This window comes from Triticum dicoccoides, chromosome 5B (genome assembly GCF_002162155.2).
Source record: "Triticum dicoccoides isolate Atlit2015 ecotype Zavitan chromosome 5B, WEW_v2.0, whole genome shotgun sequence".
In the NCBI taxonomy this organism is placed as follows: domain Eukaryota; kingdom Viridiplantae; phylum Streptophyta; class Magnoliopsida; order Poales; family Poaceae; genus Triticum; species Triticum dicoccoides.
In genome coordinates, this window is record NC_041389.1 from 696,104,365 (window position 1) to 696,123,583 (window position 19,219).

General features: G+C 47.3%; 2 protein-coding genes across 3 annotated transcripts; both read left to right on the plus strand.

Moving 5' to 3' along the window:
* Positions 1-2,054: 2,054 nt before the first annotated feature.
* On the plus strand, positions 2,055-5,171 carry LOC119312721 (E3 ubiquitin-protein ligase RNF170-like). 2 transcript variants are annotated; one of them, XM_037588482.1, is made up of 5 exons: positions 2,057-2,299; positions 3,548-3,747; positions 4,292-4,393; positions 4,613-4,664; positions 4,763-5,171. In XM_037588482.1, the coding sequence occupies exons 1-5, from the start codon at positions 2,173-2,175 to the stop codon at positions 4,873-4,875; spliced, it is 594 nt and encodes a 197-aa protein (XP_037444379.1). In that variant the 5' UTR covers positions 2,057-2,172; the 3' UTR covers positions 4,876-5,171. The 2 variants fall into 2 exon arrangements, with proteins under 2 accessions (XP_037444380.1, XP_037444379.1); XM_037588483.1 differs by lacking the exons at positions 4,613-4,664; positions 4,763-5,171 and adding an exon at positions 4,486-4,605 and having other exon boundaries at positions 2,055-2,299.
* A 2,379-nt stretch (positions 5,172-7,550) lies between these two features.
* Positions 7,551-9,440, plus strand: LOC119312722. Its single transcript, XM_037588484.1, has 3 exons — positions 7,551-7,766; positions 7,984-8,068; positions 8,689-9,440. The coding sequence occupies exons 1-3, from the start codon at positions 7,759-7,761 to the stop codon at positions 9,277-9,279; spliced, it is 684 nt and encodes a 227-aa protein (XP_037444381.1). The 5' UTR covers positions 7,551-7,758; the 3' UTR covers positions 9,280-9,440.
* The last annotated feature ends 9,779 nt before the right edge of the window (positions 9,441-19,219 follow it).

The following is a 19,219-nucleotide window of genomic DNA, read 5'->3' on the forward strand; positions in this document are numbered from 1 at the left end:
GTGAATCAAAGCTTAGTCGGTAAACACGACATTCCCTCTGCCGCGTCATCAAATAACAACCGGGGTCAAAGAGGAGAGGGTACAAACTTCAGGGATTCAGAGGTGAGGGTTCGTTTTCGGACGTGCTTTACAACTTCAGTATTTAAATCGTCCTTCACTCACAAAGAAGTAGTACGGAGCAAATGAGAGTCATTAATTAGATGTGCTCTGTGTGGTGGATATGGGCTAAGTTAGAGGAGTGTTGCATTTGTTTGTAAGACCTGAATTAGCTCTTACCCGATTCTTGTTGTTACACAAATATTGCCTTGTGAAGAGAGGCCTGTACATTCAGTTGTACTACTTCATCCATCCATCAATGTACCATACTCGCATTGCCGTCCGTGTCCACCCACGAGTATTGCGGTGCGATGCAAAGGGCCAGCTCGTCCTCGTTGCAGGCAGCATCGCAGAGGAATGCGTTCCAATCATCGTCGCAGAAGCCGTCAGAATGGTTGCGGTGCTGGACATGGTCGCAGGATATCGGAAGTTGATGGATTGGAGAAAGGGGGAGCGGAGCGGAGTGAAATGAGGCTAGCGTTCGATCCAGATGGTTTTTTTTTTGTAGGGTCATGATGGGCCATAGGTAACGGATGCACCTGGGCTGGATATGAGAAGTAACAGTCAATCTGTGCGCCTGAGACCGGTTTAAGACGTCCGGACGGGTTAATTTTTTTAGAGCAATTTGAGAAAATGCCACGGCTTTCCTGGCACTTTGCTCCTATACCACACCTTTCTTTTTATTGAAGTAAATAGCACATCTTTGATTGATAGTTGGACAAAATACCACAAATTGATTTTTCCCCTTCTTTTCCACACCCAGACCCACAACAAAATTGTGCAGGACAGATTTACCCTCAGGCCGTTTCCACGATCAACAGATCAAAAAAAGGAGAAACGATGAACGCAGCTGACTAGAACGAAGCACCGCCCCGCCGCCTCAACGTGTCTCCTATCCCAGAACACTACATCGCCGTTCCTCCTTCCCGGCGCGCTGCCGCCTCGCTGTGATTCATACTGCTTCTTCTCCTCCCATGCACGTATGTTCTCCCACCGCCCAACAGCTTGCCACTCCTCTCCCATATCCACTAAACTAAACATCAAAACGTGTTACATCCATTCAATCTGAAGTTTGATTACATCCATATGAAGAAGCTTCCATATCCTCTTGTAACAGTTCCTACATCTAAACCATCAGCACGTACAAAGTTGTTAGTCTGTGCCACTAGTTTTTTAGTTGAGCCATATGCTAAAAAGCTAATAATTTGAGCAACGAGCAGCTCCAGCCAACATGCATGTACAACGACCAACAGACAGCCAGTACAGCCATCAACAGTTAGCAGGCTTGTACAGCTACACCTGGACGGGGGGCGTGCTGCAGGGGCACTTCAAGAGCCGGCGCCTCTCTTCTCTCGCAAGGCGGAGGGGCTGGAGCGCGGCGGACGGCGCTGCTTCCTGCATAGGAACGGGCGGCTCGCCGGGGAGGAGGCACGGCGAGGCGGCGGTTCACCGGGGAGAATGCATGGCGAGGCGGCAGCGTTCAGGAGGACCGGAGGAGGCATGACGAGGCAGCGGCACACTGCTTTATCTATTTATCTCATGTGGAATCATCGTTTCATAAGACCAGGAAAGGTTCGATGGAAACGACTCGGAGGGCAAATCCGTCTTATAAAATATGAAGGGTGGGTCTGGACGTGGAAACGAAGGAAAAAATCCATTCTGTGGTGTTTTATCTAGTTACCAATATAAAGTGTGGTATTTAATCTAATAAAATGAAAGGTGTGCTATAGGAGCAAAGTACCAGGAAAAGTGTGGCATTTCCTCAAATTGCCCATTTTTTTAAATGGCCACTTGGCCAGTGATCAGTTCGTCTGTCCAGATGTTTGAGGCTATTTTGAAACGTTCGGGTGCAGATGCTAACCTAAGTGATAAAAAAGGCAGTCGTTGCTTCGTGTGGGGGTAGCACCGCGTGGCGTGCGCGTCGAGCCGACGACGGGTAAAAGCAGAGCAGAGCAAAACGGTTTCCGTCCGACGACTTGACCGTGAAAGGGAAACGAAAACAAACAACGCGTGTGACGTGTGCCTTCCCGTCCGTGTGCGTCTCCGAGGGCGACAGGGAAGGAAGGAAGGAAGGGGATGAGCTCCGCCGCCGCCGCCGCCTCCTCGTCTGCGTCGCCGGTGCCGCCGGAGGACGACGTCTGCTCCGTCTGCCACGACCGCTTCCGGATCCCCTGCCAGGCCAACTGCTCCCACTGGTTCTGCGGTTCGTCCCTCCCTCCTTTCCTCCCCCGATCCATCTCTACTGTTCCCCCGATCCCGCTCAAATTGTTTGGAGGTGGGAGCGGTTCTTCCTTAAGGATGCGGGGAAGGGGTGCTTTGGATTGATCAAAATTGCCGACGAGTGTCACAGATTCACTCGATTGTTCCGATCAATGGCGAGCTGAGAAGCTGAATGCCCAGATCGAGAACTGGCCGTTGCTCCCCCGGAGTTTGCCCAGGATGTGTTTGCTCAAATCGATCCGAAATGAGGGTTTAGGGTGGTGTGAATTGCTTGCTTGGGGTGAAATATTGGAACTCATGTACCTGGTAGTGTGTAACGGGATGACAGGGTAGTGGGAACTAGAATGTTTGTGCACCACCTGTTTGATGCACAACGAGTACCTACTAGATGTCAAAAAATTTCTCATTATCTATCTGGAAAATCAGGATTTAAGATTGTTTCCTGCCAGTACTGATGCTGATGAAAGAGCAAAATCCCCTAGTGCAACCACCGTAGAGAAATGCCAAGTCGATAAGCATCATCTCGGCTCAGCCAATGTTTGATCATAGGGCTCGAGCAACTCACCTGGGCGTGTTCACGTTGAGTTCCCTTGGATGTATAATGCTACTTTTTTATTTCAAGGAAATGTGGCAATAACTTTGCTCACCAAGGAGGAATAAACAGTTTGTTCACTAAGCAAGGTTCGATACAACCCTTAGCTTAGGGGTTCAGAATAGAACATACCAAAAATCAACTTCATTACCTGGCCCATAAGCATCATCTTGGCCCATGCAGTGCTCACTCATAGGGCTGAAGCTAGAAAATCACATGGAAACGTTTGAGTTGGATTCAGATCATATCTACCTGGAAATTTGATGATTTACTTCAGGGCTACCATATGCTTTCTTGTACCTTGGATGAAGGATAATAATTATCATTTTAAGGAAATGTGCTGCTAACATTGTTCACTAGGACTAGGAATAAACAGTTTGCTTACTTTGTATGTAGTACCAGTGTGATACGCTGATGGATATAAACTATATGGTGTTTTATAGTGCAGATGTCTGCTGCACAGATTATTACTTTTCTTCCAGTTTCCTCTCTATACAATATGTAGTAATATCTTGTTGCTGATTCGCACATTGTCTATCCGTACCTTATCCAACTTACTTATTCCTGTGTTGGGTACTATCTTCTATAGTTCTATTACTGAAGATTTAGTTAGTTCTTCTAAGTTCCAAGGTTTTGCAGGAGAGTGCATCATCCGTGTTTGGAACCATGGAGCTGCTGTACAGCCTTGCAAGTGTCCCATTTGCCGTCGCCTTATAAATCTGCTGGTACCTGCTAATGTATCAGACGATCAGAATGATGATCCCCAACTTCAGCGTGTTTTGGGAGAGATTCAGCACTACAATCACATATTTGGTGGAGCACCACGCAGCCTAACCCAGGTTTATACTCTGTTCTGCCACGAAAGCTGACATCATTTATTTCAGATAGATAGTGGACACAAGAGATATAGCCAAATGATCTAAATTTTTCAGCCACCACAAGAAGACCGAGAATTGTTTTCCTGATATAAATATTACTCCCTCTGTACTGAAATAGTTGTCGCTGGAGTAGCTGAATTCAGCTACTCCAGCGACAACTATTTCGGTACAGAGGGAGTACAATTGACATTTGATTGGCCAAAATTCCTGATAGCACTTCAGCAATGCCAAGGGGGAAATGTGTTAAGTCTCCCATGTTCTTGTAGGCTAAAACTTCCCGTGTTAATGACTGTAGGCAAGGGAAATAGTTCTAGAGCATCACTAATGGTGTTGCCAGATTTGAACATTGCAAATTGCTTAGTTACAAGTATTCAAGATTTATACTCTTCATAATAGACGTTAGTATTGTAAATGAATTGGCTGTATTTTGTAATCTAAAGACAAACTCTAGCATTTACTAATAATAGGTTATGGGTAACCACTAGTTCATTATTGTTATTTTCAGAGGCTGCAAGACCTGCCGTTTTTCATACGAAGGCTGTTCAGAGAACTAATGGATCCCCAGAGGACCCTCCCACTTGTATTCAGGGCGAGGATGATTCTGATGGTACGTATGTTGTAGGCCATTAAGCTATGTTTATACCATGTTAACACTATTACACTGGAAAACTACTGAGACGGTGGAAGTAAACCAAACAGGTCACGCTGTTTGTTACTTCATTCATCTTGGTACCATCCGTTGGTGACCGGTGCTATGGATGCGAGGCATGAGACCGATCAGAACGTAAATACGAACCTGACGCGGTTGCTGATTCGAAATATGTAGGTGATCCTGAGTGGGGTGTACGTCCTGAGCCCGGTCGACATCCTCCCAGAAAGTAAGCGAGTTCATTTCCCTTTGGAAGTCAGTGGTGTCGTTTGATGCGTCAGTCAGTCAGTGAACCGAGTGTTTTGATGGGTGTTGCTGGATGTGCAGGCGTGCTGGGGCTGTTTGGGTTCTTTGACGACTTCCTCATCCTGGTGATCGTGTTCCTCCACCTCGCGGCCGTGTACCGGTCGCTGCTCCTGTACCGCCATGGCGGCCACTGATCCGGACTCGGCGGGCCGCTGATGATGCATAGTAGCAGTAGCTGGTGGCCGGCCGCGGTTGTACGTGCTCCCACGCCGCCGGTGGGAGTTTGAGGTTTGATCTGTACTGTACGGGAATTAAATGTATCGCTGTGTTGATGAGGGTGGAGCGGCTTTATTTGGGTCTGCTACTAGATGGATCGTGGATGATGAACAAACACGCTGTACTTTAGCTCATTGTCAGTGCTAGTTGATTCGATCAATCAACCAAGAAAAGAAAAAGGCAACCAACAGGAAGTTGTTTATTCTCGTTCCAATGCTGTTTGATACTTCCTTCCTCCGTTCCTAAATATAAGTCTTTTTAGAGATTTCAATATAGACTACTGTATATAGACATATTTTAGAGCATAGATTCACTCATTTTGATTCGTATGTAGTCCATATTGAAAGAGTGCGGCGTTTCGGTGCCTAGGCTCATTTGCACCCAGTCAGTAAAAAAATCAAAACAAATACTAGAATAATTCAAAAAAAATCATTTTTTTGTGTGATAGATAATTTGGTGCGTGTGGTTCGCTTCAATTTTTAGATCATTTGAACACCCCGGATTTGTCTTTTTTGCCAAGAACTGCTCGGATGTCCAAATGATTTGAAAATTGGAGCGAACCTCATGCATCAAAATATCTATCACACAAAAAAATTAGATTTTTTTGAATTTTTTTTGTATTTGTTTTGATTTTATTCGTCGGGGTGGTGCAGCTGAGCCTAGGCTCAGAAATGGATTACCGATATTGAAATATCTAAAAACACTTGCATTTAGGAACGAAGGGAGTACTACCACATCAGACCCTACTATCCTTCCTGTTTCCTGTGGAATTAGTGGGGTGGTTTTTTCGAGCACCGTTGAGCAAATGCTGGCAAAAATTCAACATCTAAGGGCATGTACAATGGTTGTAAGATAGTTTTATCTTAAGTCTTGCATGTAATTTAGAGATGACAAAAAAAGACGTCTACAATGGGTCATGCCTTAGTCTTATCTTCAATAACTAGCTATTCCTAAAAACGTGGTGAACATATTGTACTAAGAGATCATCTCTTGTCTTCTTTTAAATAAGAGAAGACAAACCTTTTCTTACGAGTTCTCTCTTTTTCACCTCATCATTTATCCTACGTGGCACTCCTAAGATAACACCATTGTACATGCCCTAAACGTTGTTTATCTCCCTGTATCGTTGCTTCCATTGGCTGAGCTAATACTATTACACGCTATTTGGTTGCATCCAGACAACGAGGTCTAATAATCTCCTTTCGGAGTGGTGAGTTTACCAGCACTTTAGCAAGTATGGCATAGGTAGCAACAAGTTCAAGATAGTGCCAAGAATTAAACAAAGTTTAGCAACACAAGTACCATAAACAGAGCTTTAAACAAACAGTCTCACTCTAATCAAACCAGGCAAGAGTAAACTTTTTAGGCATCCATCGTGAATGCCACGTTGTGCTTCTTGCACTTCGCCACCACCTCCACGCCGTCTTTGTCGAACACAATCACCCTCAGGTTGTTCGGAGTCAGCAGCTTGAAAGTGACTAAGTACCCGATCTTGATATGATGAGCGGCAGCGAAGGGGGTCCAACCCTTATCAAGGGTGACTCTACCGTTCATCACCCATTATACACACCCTCTAGTTGCAGCCGGTGTTGGTCTTCAGCTTGAATTCTTCAGGGACGATGGGGAAGTGCTTGGTGAAGTCAAGCGGCATCGACATGCACTCCAGATGCAAGGATGACCTTGCAGAAGTGGGTTGGCCCGACCTTGACATGGAAATGGCCGAAGTTCCCGGACCGCTTGGGGGCGCTGGGGAGCTCCACCACCTCCTTGCCTTTCTCTTCTGCCGACACCACCTATACTTGCCCTTGGTGATTCCCAAAGGAGTGTTCTCGATCTGCATAATGATCGACAACACGAACAGAGGTCAATGAACAACACAAATGCAACATTGACTGGGCATGAACTAGTGGATCTGCATAATTATGAACACATTGCAAGCGGTAGCATCAGCAGACCAAATGCAACATAACCCTAACAGTTTGGAGGCCTGTAGCCTAGTTGTCGTCCACCACCAGCACATGATGGTCAGGATCAGGCGTCACCGTGATGACAGGTTGGGCATGAGGAGGCCTGACCACATGTTTCTTGAGGCTTTGGGAAACAACACGACATCTTGAGACCGCCTCCTCGCGTGTGACTGCCGTTGCCCACATGCCTTGAGTTGCATCGCTCAGACCTGGCTTTGGAAAAATGTCCGATTCACCCGCTCCCACCTCCTCGCGTGTGACCGCCGTTGCCCACATGCCTCTAGTTGCATCGCTTGGACCTGGCTTTGGAAAAATGGCCGATTCACCCGTTCCCACCGAGCCAGGCCCAAAGGTGGTTTAAGGTTCGTGCGGGTTAGTATTTTGATGTGACCTAGCCAATGAAACAGGTTAAATTCTTTGGTCAGGTTGGGATGGATGCGGACAACCAAACGCGTCCACGGTGTATTTCCAGTTCAGCACGGCGCGAGAAGGAAAAGAGCACCTGCAGGATATCCAACGAGGCTACTATAGTGTGGTGTGTGGTGGGTGATGCGTCTACGCTGCTGTCAGTCAAAAGAGAGACACCTGCAAAAACAAAACGCTCTGTTTCGTTTGCGGTGGCTCTTGCGAGGCCGCGCAAGTGGCTGGACTGGAGCCTGGAGGCGCCCCCAAGGGCCATCTCCTCTCCGGCCTCCCCACCTCTGCCGAGACCCGTTCCCGCTGAGGAGCCAGCCACGCCCACGCCACAGACAAGAGAATAGAAGCAGAGGTGTGGGGAGGAGAGGCAGCCGCAGCCGCAGGGAAGAAGAGAAAGCCAAGAGCGGCGGCGGCCCCATGCGTGCGTACGTACTGCTACCCCTCCCCCTTCCTCCCTGGTTGGCCGGTTCCGCCTCCCGCCCCGCATCTCCACCCACCGCGCGTGGCTATCGAATCACAATCGAACCCCGATTCATCCCGGCCCAGGAGTCCATCTGTGACTGCGTCCGACGACTTTCTTGATACGTATTTCTTTTTCTTTTTTGGGTTGTTCACCATTTGTATCGCACTCTGTGTATGCAGGATGTTGGCCAGGTCGCCGGCGCTGCCCGTCCCCTACCTGACGGCCACTGAAACTGCCGCCGCCTCCTCGGCCTTCTTCCAACCCGTAAGATGCGATGCCCTACCTACCTGACTAAGACTAACCAACTAGCCTAGCCCCTTGATTTGGTTTCAACAGCTTGCGCGCGCTCTTTACTCTGTTTATTGGGGAATTTTGTCCCATCCATCATACTACCAGATAATATATGAATTCCCTCCTGAATATAATTAAACTGCACACTCCTTATATACGCTAGCTAGTGCAGTTACTTTCAGTGCACCAGCATCAATCATATTCATACATGCCAGTAGCAATCCACTACATCTTTTGCTACTGCCTCTGACCGTTCAAAAATGTAACAAAACGTCTTACATTTCTCAACAGTCTACTCCAACCTGTTCCGGGTATTCAGATGATATGTGCAACCATTTATTTTTAGGCTTTTTTTTACTACCAAGCACATTTATACAGTTTGGAATCTGAGCCCCCCCCCCAGACTACAACTACATTCACATTCATTGCTTGCTCTACAAATCTCAACTTAACATCCCCCACACCTTTGTTTTCTCTGCAATGTATTGTGTTATTACACTTGGGAGTCCCCAGTTTTCTTAGTTTCTCTGCCTGTTGGCTTAACGCATGCCGATGACTTCTGAGTGAGTGGGGTTCGTCTTCTATTCCTCCAGTGCCATCTCTCCACTTCTCCAAGTGTCACCTTCTCCAAGAAGAAACATGGAACAAGGTTAACTGTCCAGCCAAACACTCAGCATGGAAAGGCTAAAGGTGCAAGTGGGATTCAAGGAAAATGGCGTACACTGTCGTCTGACCCAGCTCAAGCCGCCGCTGTCGTGGACGCCGGTGACAGCAAAACATGGGAAGAGTGCAAGCAGATACTCACCTCGTTAAATTTCTCCGCCGAAGACGCCGAGAAGATGCTGAAGAAGGCGTTCGGATGGCTCCATTCGCCGTACTGGACCGAGGAGAGAAAGAAGGAGGTTCCGAGCGCCGAGGTGGTAAGCGGAGTGCTGGACTACGTCAGGGGCCTTGGGCTCTCTGATGACGACCTTTACAAGCTGCTCAAGAAATTCCCAGAGGTTCTTGGGTGCGATCTTGAGAGCGAGGTGAAGCTGAATGTCGGCAAGCTGGACAGCGACTGGGGGATCAACGGGAAGACTCTCCGGAGCGTTCTCTTGCGGAATCCCAAGGTCTTGGGCTACAATGTTGATTGCCGAGGGGACTGCGCCGCGGAGTGCACCCGCTGCTGGGTTAGGTTTTAGTGTGCTGTTCTGAATTATTACTGCGAACACCTTCAGAAGTTCAGCCGATACTCTGTTTTTGCATCGGTTGTTCAAACCGAGCAGATTTGTACAGATGGATGTACTCCCTGCAGGCAGGTTTATATATAAAGCTCATTGACCAGGTTTATATATAAAGCTCATTGACCGAGTTTATCGTGAAAAATATTAACATCTATTGCAACTTCACGTGATGATGTTGATTTCGTGCCGTAGATGTTGATATTTTTCTTGGTAAACTCGGTCAGACTTAAGTAATCAATGTGTGGGTTTACTTCTAGTATAAAATAAAGATTACTAGTAGAACTGAAGCAGTTGATAAGTAATGATAAAAAATTAACAGGTACTCCCTCTGTTCGGAATTACTTGTCGCGAAAATGGATGTATCTAGAAGTTTCTAGATACATCCATTTTCGCGACAAGTAATTCCGAACGGAGGGAGTAGATGAAATCATATAACCATAACCACTCATGGCAGACAAGTTGGGGCACAGCACGCAGACAAGTTGGGGCACAGCACAGGCCACACAAATAGCTTAAATAAACAAGATCAAACAGACCCCATGAGTCATGGCCTCATGGGTACAATCCGCTCGCTCCGCGCCATGATTCTTTCGTAGCTGCGCCATCCCACAGCTAGAATCAGGCGCGACGCGAGTGGCTGCATTACTAGGACATTCCCAAGTGCGAACATGCTCGACACCGGGTGCGCACTCAACTCGCGCTCTCTTATTGAAAGCAAATCACACAAGTTTAGAAACCAGCAGCACACTCAACTCAAAATAGAAAACGAAATGAAATGAAAAGCAGCACAACAGGAAGAGGAGAGCTGAAAATTACCAGCACACACTGACTGATACAATTTCAGACGGGAGCATCCATGGTATCTATTTCAAGAGGTTGATTTGTTGTGCAGATCTCTTCTTCAAGAAGCTGACTTGGTATGTGGATCTTGTCGCCCAAGATTTCCATTCCCATGAAGGACCATAAGAGCCAGACATTTGTAAGGAACTCCCCGCCTTCACCCAGGCTCTTGGCATGAAGGTAGCCCCTGCATCTACTGGCAGAATAACAGAGCATCTCCACCCACACACCTTGGATCACCTTCCACCTCTCTTCCTCGTCGTGGTGTTCCATGAGCTTCTTTGCGAGTTTGTGCGCATTGGGAACAACATCTCCTGTAAGTTCATCATGTTCCATGAGAAGAATCCTCTGTGCAATGCTTGGTGGATCATTCTGGTCCGTGAGAATGTGCTTGATATCATCGCAAGCAACTGTGAACCAATCTTGTCTCGTCCCTGGCAGTAGCATCTCAGGACACATGAAAAGCAGGTGGGTCATGTAGTTGGATATCTGCCTGCTGCGTAGGATGGTGTCTGGACTTGGACCTTGGGAGGATGTGCTGGGGTGGTGGAAGCAGAGGTCCGTGGCTATGTGCCACACAAGGACAATCTCGTCGAATGGTAGGTTTAGGCTCCAACCGAGTTGTCGTCCCAGCTGAGGGTGCTTCGACAGAGCCTGTTGTCCCCTGAGATTGTTGAATCTTCTGTATGTGGCAGCATCATGTATGCACTCCCACCCATCTTTTATGTACCGGCGAATCAACCCTTCAATCTCAAAGGCCGCAGGCACCTGCCAGTTGTACCAATGCTTGTTGATGTACTCCCTGAAGCACTTGAAGGCAACAAGTTTCATCAAAGTGGTGGGCCGCTTCTTGCGAGCGCAGAAGGACATGAGATTGTGCTGTGAAACCATGTCTGGCCAAGTAGCAGTTTTGCTTCCGACCCTGAGCACAAAGGGTAACAATTGAATCATGACTGTGCAAGCAAACAGGATGTATGATACTATAATGTCGTTCTTATCGTAACCATCCTTGTGACTCTTGGCAAAGAGCACCAGGGAAGCTAATGTCAGGAAAGGAAGCAATAACCATGAGCAGAAGCCAACACAACTGTTGAGTGATCTTGTTTTGGTGTACAAGGCACCATATGTATCCCTAGCCCATATCCGTAAAATTTTGTGTCCATACTTGTCATCCAACTTGAGGAAATGCTGCAGATAGTTAAGACGAACAGAGTACCGTGTCGATAGATCCACAAGCATCATAGAGATGTAGTTCATTGCACGGCGTAGAAACTTTCGATACTCTGTCCTTTGGTCATTTTCACTCGCTAACTTGGTCTCTTGTACAAGCTTCTTTGCATCTTTTACATATTCTTCAAGTGAAAGATTGCGTTGGTGTCCTTCCTCTGCTTCCCGCCCCACTGAAGCAAAATCCCCGCAATTCGCAGTGCACCATGTCCAACATGGAGGAATGTATCCTTTTTCTCTTTGCACGGACAGACTTCTGGAGGCCATGCTATTGAAGCTGGCCCTCCTGAGGGCCCATGGCTTCTGAGTGAACTTGAGGATGCCAACGACAAAGAGCAAGACTGCCGCCTGCAGGAGTTTCTTCTGGCCAGACCACCACTTGCAGAAGATGTACAAGGCGACCGCGACTTGGGACACCAGAGTTACGACATGCCGCTTCCAAAGCTCATTGTCCTCGAGGCTGTAGGCACTTATGTTCTGGCCTCCGAGGTGAATGAGGAGGATAGGCACCCATATGAGCTCGAGAGCGTCGCTCCCCACATGAGCAGTTCGCTGGTTTTGGCGGTTGAAGAGGATGGCGAGAGCATAGACCGCTAGGGCATCCCCGCCTATGTGCGCCATCCACACCAGCACCCTCAACCTGCGTAGCTTATGCGATAGACGCACCCAATCAGAGAAGTAGAGGAAGAACTGGACGGAGAGGCTGCACAAGACGAGGACGCGTAGCTTCCACTCATCCCACCATTGCATTGCATCTGAGACACCCATGGATGCAGTGCTTCCTCTTCCTCCCTTGTTCACTTGGGTATTTTGATTCTAGCTAGCTAGCTAAGCTTAATTTCTATCTCCTCGGGTGACCCAATGTGATTGATGACCCTATACATACATGAAAGAGTGGTGCTGCCTTGTGATGTAATGTCGGTGGGCACTGTCCAGTACTCCAGTTCTCCAGTTCTCCTTTAATCTTTTGACTAATTAAATGGGAAAAATGACACGTTAAAGCTAAAACGCTGCTGTAACCAACCCGCTCCTGACCCTGACCCCTTGCCAGCCCCCTCCTCGCCGCTGCCCGAGGTCGCCTCCAGGAAGTCTGCACGACCACTTTCGGTCGCTGTGTGCTAGATCTGTTTTCATGAAGGATCTAATGATATTGATTTGTTATTGTAGATATTGATTGTTTTTCTAAAAAATTGATCAAACTTCAGAAAGTTTGACTTAAGACACAACTACGCGAAGTAAAAAAACAGAGGGAGTAAAACAACATGTGCTCTCGATCGAAATGATGCATCCATATTCTGCTTCTTTACCTTAGCTTTTATTACTACAATACTCCTTGCCTGTTAGCTCGCGGTGATCTGAGGGTAGGTAAAGGGTGGCCGGCAGGGTTCCTCTAACATATATAGGATATCTCAGTGGTGAAGGTGCGCACATACCCACGTGTGAACAGGATGACGTTCTTCTTTGCCTTTTTCCTTTTTCATTACATTTTTTGGTTCCTATCCCTTGCTCTGTTTTGGAGCAATCGTTGGCATTCACATTGCTTGCTTGGGGTGTAGTAGCTCAGAATCAGATTCAGTGAAGCATGTGCATGCATACATCTCAGTACGTAGCTTTTTAGGCAAACTTCATAAGAGTATGCACCCACATCCACGGCTTGTCCCAGAATGCTCAAATACCAGTTGTCGAACAAAGCTCAGATGCCTCTCCACTGAAGAGTATGATAGGCATTTCTCAGATTAATTAGTTCTTTCCAAAACTATGATAATTTGGGAGTATAAAGAAAACGGTTACTCACACATTTCATCGACCATGTGATGATTTATTGATGGGGTCTTCTTTCGTTACTTGTTTTTTTCAAATTCCCGGACCCTTTTTTTGAGGTAGCGAACCACTCATGCCAAACGGTATATTCTTTGACCCTTTACTTTTGTTAGAGCAATGCTTGTTACCTGTTCGCAGTGACCTCAGGGTCAAGGTGAACCGATATGATTCAGCAGCATCAAGCGCAATATTTTTAGCTTTCCTTGTGTGTTGTCATATTACTGCTGCTCACATGCTTTTCATGATGGGTTCTTTTGTGCTTTCCTTTTTTCTCTGAGTTTATTCCCTTCTTTTTTTACCATATACTCCCTCCGTCCCATAATTCTTGCCGTGGTTTTAGTTTAAGACGGATGGAGTATATGTTTTGTCATTTTGGATAGGGATGCCCCGTTAAAGGAAAAAAAAGTCACCCATCTTTCTTACCCCATTTAACCCGACATGCACCATATTTTACCCTTCATATATTTTTTGAACGTTTTGCCAAGATGGCCCCACATGTCAGGGCACTTGTGGCGTGCCACAGTGATTGTTTTTTTTTTTCCGGACGGTTTCTTCCCTCCTAGACCACATGCCAGGTTCTTTCTCGAATCACTAAGTTAGCTCATTCCGAGTAGAAAAAGGTGAAGTAATATAGCCACAAGTTACGGGGCATTATTCCAAGTGCGATAAAGTAAAGAAATGTAGCCACAAAGTGTACTGTAAAGTGAATGAAAGTAAGTACATAAAAAAAGAAATCACAATACGAAGTGACTTGGGCGCGAGAAAGTAGAGGGGTTGGGAAGAGCATCACAAGACTTGTCTTGGACGCAAGAGGAAGTGCTTTTATTAAAGGTTTAGGGACGCTGTAGATTGATTTGGATATTGCCTCCTCCCCAAGAAAAGCTTAGAGTTCCTCTGTCTCTCGCGGGCGTCGCCGCCGGTCCGCCTCGTCTCCGGTGGCCTTAGGCCTTGTACAATGCTACGTGTTAGGGAGGTGCTTGGAAAAATAAACTGGATTTTTCTCAAGCACCAGTGCCTATTTTTACAAGAGAGACGCCTAATTAAGCACTTGCCATATATTAATAAGCACCGGTGCTTAAGAAAAGACCGGTTTATTTCTCCAAGCACCTATCCTAAGCAACTTGCATTGTACAAGGCCTTAGGGCCATGACGGCACGGTGGATCCCTACCCTTGCCGGTGGGTTTACAGGACCCAGCTACACTGGAGATTGTTGCATGCGGTGAAGCCTTGTCTTTAGCAGAGGACTTGGGACTGCATAAAGTTGTTGTTTTCTCGGATGCAAGACAAGCAGTACAGGACTTGAAGAGTGACAGCAGAGGCCGCTTTGGGGCTATCATTGAGGAGATCCAAGCTAGATCAACAAATTTTACATGCAATTTTATTTTTGAAAGTTGTTCTGTTAATGTAGAAGCTCATAATCTTGCTAGATTTTTCCTTTCCTTAGATCAGGGGCGTTACCTGTGGCTTGTTCAACCCCATGATTCGACGTGTATCCCACACACTGTGGTTTTCGATCAATAAAGCTTTTGCTTTACCGCTAAAAAAAAACCACCAGTAGCGAGCCCATACCCTCCTCCTACCACCCGTGTCCTCTCCTCCCCGCACGACCCCTTCCTTCTCGTCCGCCGCTGCCTCCCAATCCCCTTCCCTTCCGGCGCCTCCCTGATCTGCTACGAGCCATCGCTGCTGAAGAACGGGAAGAGTTCCCTGCGGTGATTGGAGCAACGGGTGGTGCTTGTTATCAGGAAGGCCGGCGGTGCTTGAGATTGGAGGCGGCCAGCAGCACACATGCTTGGAACGGCCGGTGGCACTTGATTTTGGGGACGGCCGGCGGCGTTTGAGATTCTGGGCGGCTGGGCAAGAGCAAGAGCAGGCCATTAACGGGGACCCCTGATGGTGGCCGGTGAGCAGCAGGGTCGAGCAAAGCAATGGTAATCAGTTTCTGAACATGAACCAAAAGAAACTGGGAAAAACTCATTACAACTCCTTAAGCGCTGTGATCTGATATACATTACCGTTACCATTTGTATAGCCAAACACCTCCTAGTGTAAATTAAAGATAACCGGCAGGACTGTAGCAGTTGATAAGTAATGATAACAAATTAACAAGTACGGAATAGATGAAATCGTATAACCATAACCACACGTGGCAGATAAGTTGGGGCACATGGGCACACAAATAGCTTAAAATAAACAAGATCTTGCATGCTTTCTTTAGCATGTCCGGGCCTCACAATGACATTAATGTGCTGCAGCAATCATCGCTGTTTGCGAAGGTGACTGAAGGAAAAGCTCCTCCTTGCCACTATACTGTCAATGGACATGAGTACAACTTTGGCTACTATCTAGTCGATGGTATCTATCCTCCAAGGGCTTCTTAACATCCGCAACATCGTATAAATCTAGTATGAAAATATACTTGATGATTAATCTAGTAATATTGATTTGTATTGTAGATGTTATTATTTTTCCTGATAATGTTGGTCAATTTTGAGTAATATAAATGTGTGGGTTTACTTCTAGTATAAACTAAAGATAACTTGTTTGTAACAGTTTAGAAGTAATGCTAGCAAATGTAAAAGTACATGAAATCGTATAACCATAACCACTCGCGGCAGACAAGTTGGGGCACATCACAGGGCACACAAAAAGCTTAAATGAACAAGATCAAACAGACCCCATGAATCATGGATACTACGAACAATCCGCTCGCTGCGTGCAATGATTCTTTTGTAGCTGTGCCATCCCACAGCTAGAACCAGGCGCTATGGAGGCGGCTGCAACACTAGGACATCGCCCAGTGCGAACATGCTCGACACCAGGCGAGCACTCGACAAGGCACGACGTGCACAGGCTGCACGCTCATGCTCTCTTATTGAAAGCAAAGCACACAAGTTTAGAAACCAACAGCACACTCAACTCAAAATAGGAAAAGGAATGAAGAGAAAATCAGCACAACACCACACCAGTTTATTGGAACAAGTAAGGAGAATATAATTTCATACCAGAGCATCCGTTGTTCCTTCTTTTTCAAGAGGCTGGTGGATCTTGTCGCCCAGGATTTCCATTCCCATGAACGACCATAAGAACCAGACATTTGTAAGGAACTCCCCACCTTCACCCAGGCTCTTGGCATGCAGGTAGCCCCTGCATCTACCGGCAGAATAGCAGAGCATCTCCACCCAAACACCTTGGATCACCTTCCACCTCTGTTCCTCGTCGTGGTGGCCCATGAGCTCCTCCGCGAGTTTGTGTGCATCGCGGACCACAATTCCTTTAAGTGCATCTCGTTCCATGAGAAGAATCCTCCGTGCAATGCCCTGTGAATCGCCCTGGTCCGTGAGAATGTCCTTGATGTCATTGCAAGCAACTGTGAACAAATCTTGCCTCGTCCCTGCCATTAGCATCTCAGGATACACGAAAATCAGGTAGATCATGTAGTTGGATATCTGCGTGCTGCGTAGGATGGTGTCTCCACTTGGACCTTGCTGGGAGGATGTGTGAGCAGGGTGGTGGAAGCAGAGATCCGTGGCTATGTGCCACACAAGAACAGTGTCATCGAATCCTAGTTCTTGGAGGCTCCAAAGATGTTGAGGGTGCCTCGACAGAGTGTGTTGCCCCCTGAAATTATTGAATCTTCTGTATGTGGTAGGATCAATTATGTACTCCTTCCATCCATCTTTTATGTACTCGCGAATCAGCACTTCAATCTGGAGAGCCGCAGTCTCTTGCCAATTGTAGCAATGCTTGTTAATGTACTCCATGGGACACATGCAAGCAACAATCTTCATGAAAGTGGTGGTGGGCTGCTTCTCGCGAGCACAAAATGACATGAGGTTTTGCTGTGAAACCACGTCTTGCCAAGTAGTAAGTTTGAGTCTGCCCCAGATGTTGCAAGGCATGGGCAAAAAGGGTGCGAACCAGGGGGCAAACTGAATCACGACTGTAGAACTGAACATGATGTATGATACTGTAATGTCCTTGTCATTGTAACCACCCTTGTCACTCTTGGCGAAGAGCACCAGGGAAGCTAAGGCCAGGAAAGGAAGCAATAACCCAGAGCAGTAGCCAAGACAAGTTTGGTATGATCTCAATCTGGTGTACAGGATCCTAAATGTATCCCAAGCCCACATCCGTAAATTTTTGTGCGTATCCTCGTCATCCAACTTGAGGAAATACTGCAGATAGTTAAGATGAATGGAGTCCCGACAAGATAGGTCCACAAGCATCATACAGATGTGGTCCAGCCTACGGGTACTTTCACTTGCTACCTCTGTCTCTTGTACTACAATACTCCTTGCCTCTTTTACATAGTCTTCGAGTGAAAGGTTGACTTTCTTCTTTTTTGCTGAAAAAAAAATCCATGCAATCCGCAGTGCACCATGCCCACCATGGAGGCAAGGATCCTTTTTCCATTGGCACGGACAGACTTCTGGAGGCCATGCTATTGAAGCTGGCGCTCCTGAGGGCCCATGGCTTCTGACTGAACTTGAGGATGCCAACAAGAAAGAGGAAGACTGCCGCCTCCAGAAGCTTCTTCTGGCCGGACCACCACTTGCAGAAGATGTACAAGGCGACCGTGACTTGGGACACCAGAGTTATGGCATGCCGCTTCCATAGCTCATTGTCCTCGAGGCTGTAGGCACTTATGGTGTCCTGGCCGCCGAGGTGAATGAGGAGGATAGGCACCCATGTGAGCTCAAGAGCGTCGCTCCCTTCATCCACAGCTAGCTGCTTCTGGCGGTTGAAGAGGACGGCGAGAGCATAGACCGCCAGGGCATCCCCGCCTATGTGTGCCATCCACAGCAGCGCCCTCAAACTCCGTAGCTTATGGTATATACGCACCCAGCTAGAGAAGCAGAGGAAGAATTGGATAGCGAGGCTGCACAAGACGAGGACCCGCAGCTTCCACTCATCCCACCATTGCATTGCATCTGAGAGACCCATGCATGCATGCAGTGTTTTTTCTTCCTCTCTTGTTCACTTGGGTATTTTGGTTCTAGCTAGCTAAGCTTAATTTCTTCTAGGGCGACCCAGTGTGATGGATGATGACCCTATATATGTACATGAAAGAGTGGTGCTGCTGGCAGCTGCCTTTGTGATGTGAAGTAGGTGGCCACCAGTCCAGTTCCCCTTTAATTAATCTTTTGGTTAATTAATTGGAAAATTATCCATTATTAGGAACTAAAACTTGGTTAAACTTTGGAAAGTTTGACTCGAGACATAACAAATATGTTAAGTAAAAGGAAATGGAGAGAGCACGACAACTTGTGCACAACAGAGCTTTCATTTGATGCCGTCGTACCTGGACTTCTCGTGGTAACATTCCTGACAGCCATGCTCTCGATCGAAACAACGCATTGATATTCTGCTTCTTTACCTTTGTTTTTCAGATTCTCACCCTTTAATTAGCTTTTATTTGAGCCTCTTGTTCGCGGTGATCTCAAGGTAAAGGTGCGCTCATATGATTTAGCAGCTTCAAGCACAATATTCTTGGCTTTTCCTTGTGCATGTGTTCGTTGTAATACTGGTACATACTAACTCACGTGTTGATCATGATCACATTCTTCTTTGCCTTTTGTTTTTTCATTTTTCGGATTCCTATCCCTTGCTTTGTTTTAGAGCAATCACTGGTTCTCTCATTGCTTGTCTGAGGTGCAGCTCAGAACCAGATTCAGGGAAGCATGTGCATATATCTCATGGCTTTAGTTGTGTCGAGGGACAAAATTTGTCCGGTATTGCCCCCTCTCCCTCCCTACTCCCCCTCGCCGCCGCTGGAGGGCGTGGCCGGGCGAAGCCCGGTCTGCGCAGGCGGCGGCGGGGCCTCCTTCGTCCCCTCGCGCGGGTGGTCAGGCGCGGGCCAGATCCGCCGGGCCTGGGCGCCGGACTGGTTGACGGGTGCGGCGGCACGGCGTGCTGCGGAGTGGTCGAGCTCCTGGCGGCGGTGCGGCGGGAGTCATGGTGGTGGTCCTCGCCTCTTGGCGCGCGGGGCTGCTCCGGGGCGGCGGC

Coding starts and splice junctions, on each gene's coding strand:
- LOC119312721 (XM_037588482.1), top strand. CDS start 2,173: ATGAGCTCCGCCGCCGCCGCCGCCTCCTCGTCTGCGTCGCCGGTGCCG. Junction 2,300..3,547: donor CTGCTCCCACTGGTTCTGCG/GTTCGTCCCTCC, acceptor AAGGTTTTGCAG/GAGAGTGCATCATCCGTGTT. Junction 4,394..4,612: donor GGGCGAGGATGATTCTGATG/GTACGTATGTTG, acceptor CGAAATATGTAG/GTGATCCTGAGTGGGGTGTA.
- LOC119312722 (XM_037588484.1), top strand. Junction 8,069..8,688: donor CCTCGGCCTTCTTCCAACCC/GTAAGATGCGAT, acceptor CTATTCCTCCAG/TGCCATCTCTCCACTTCTCC.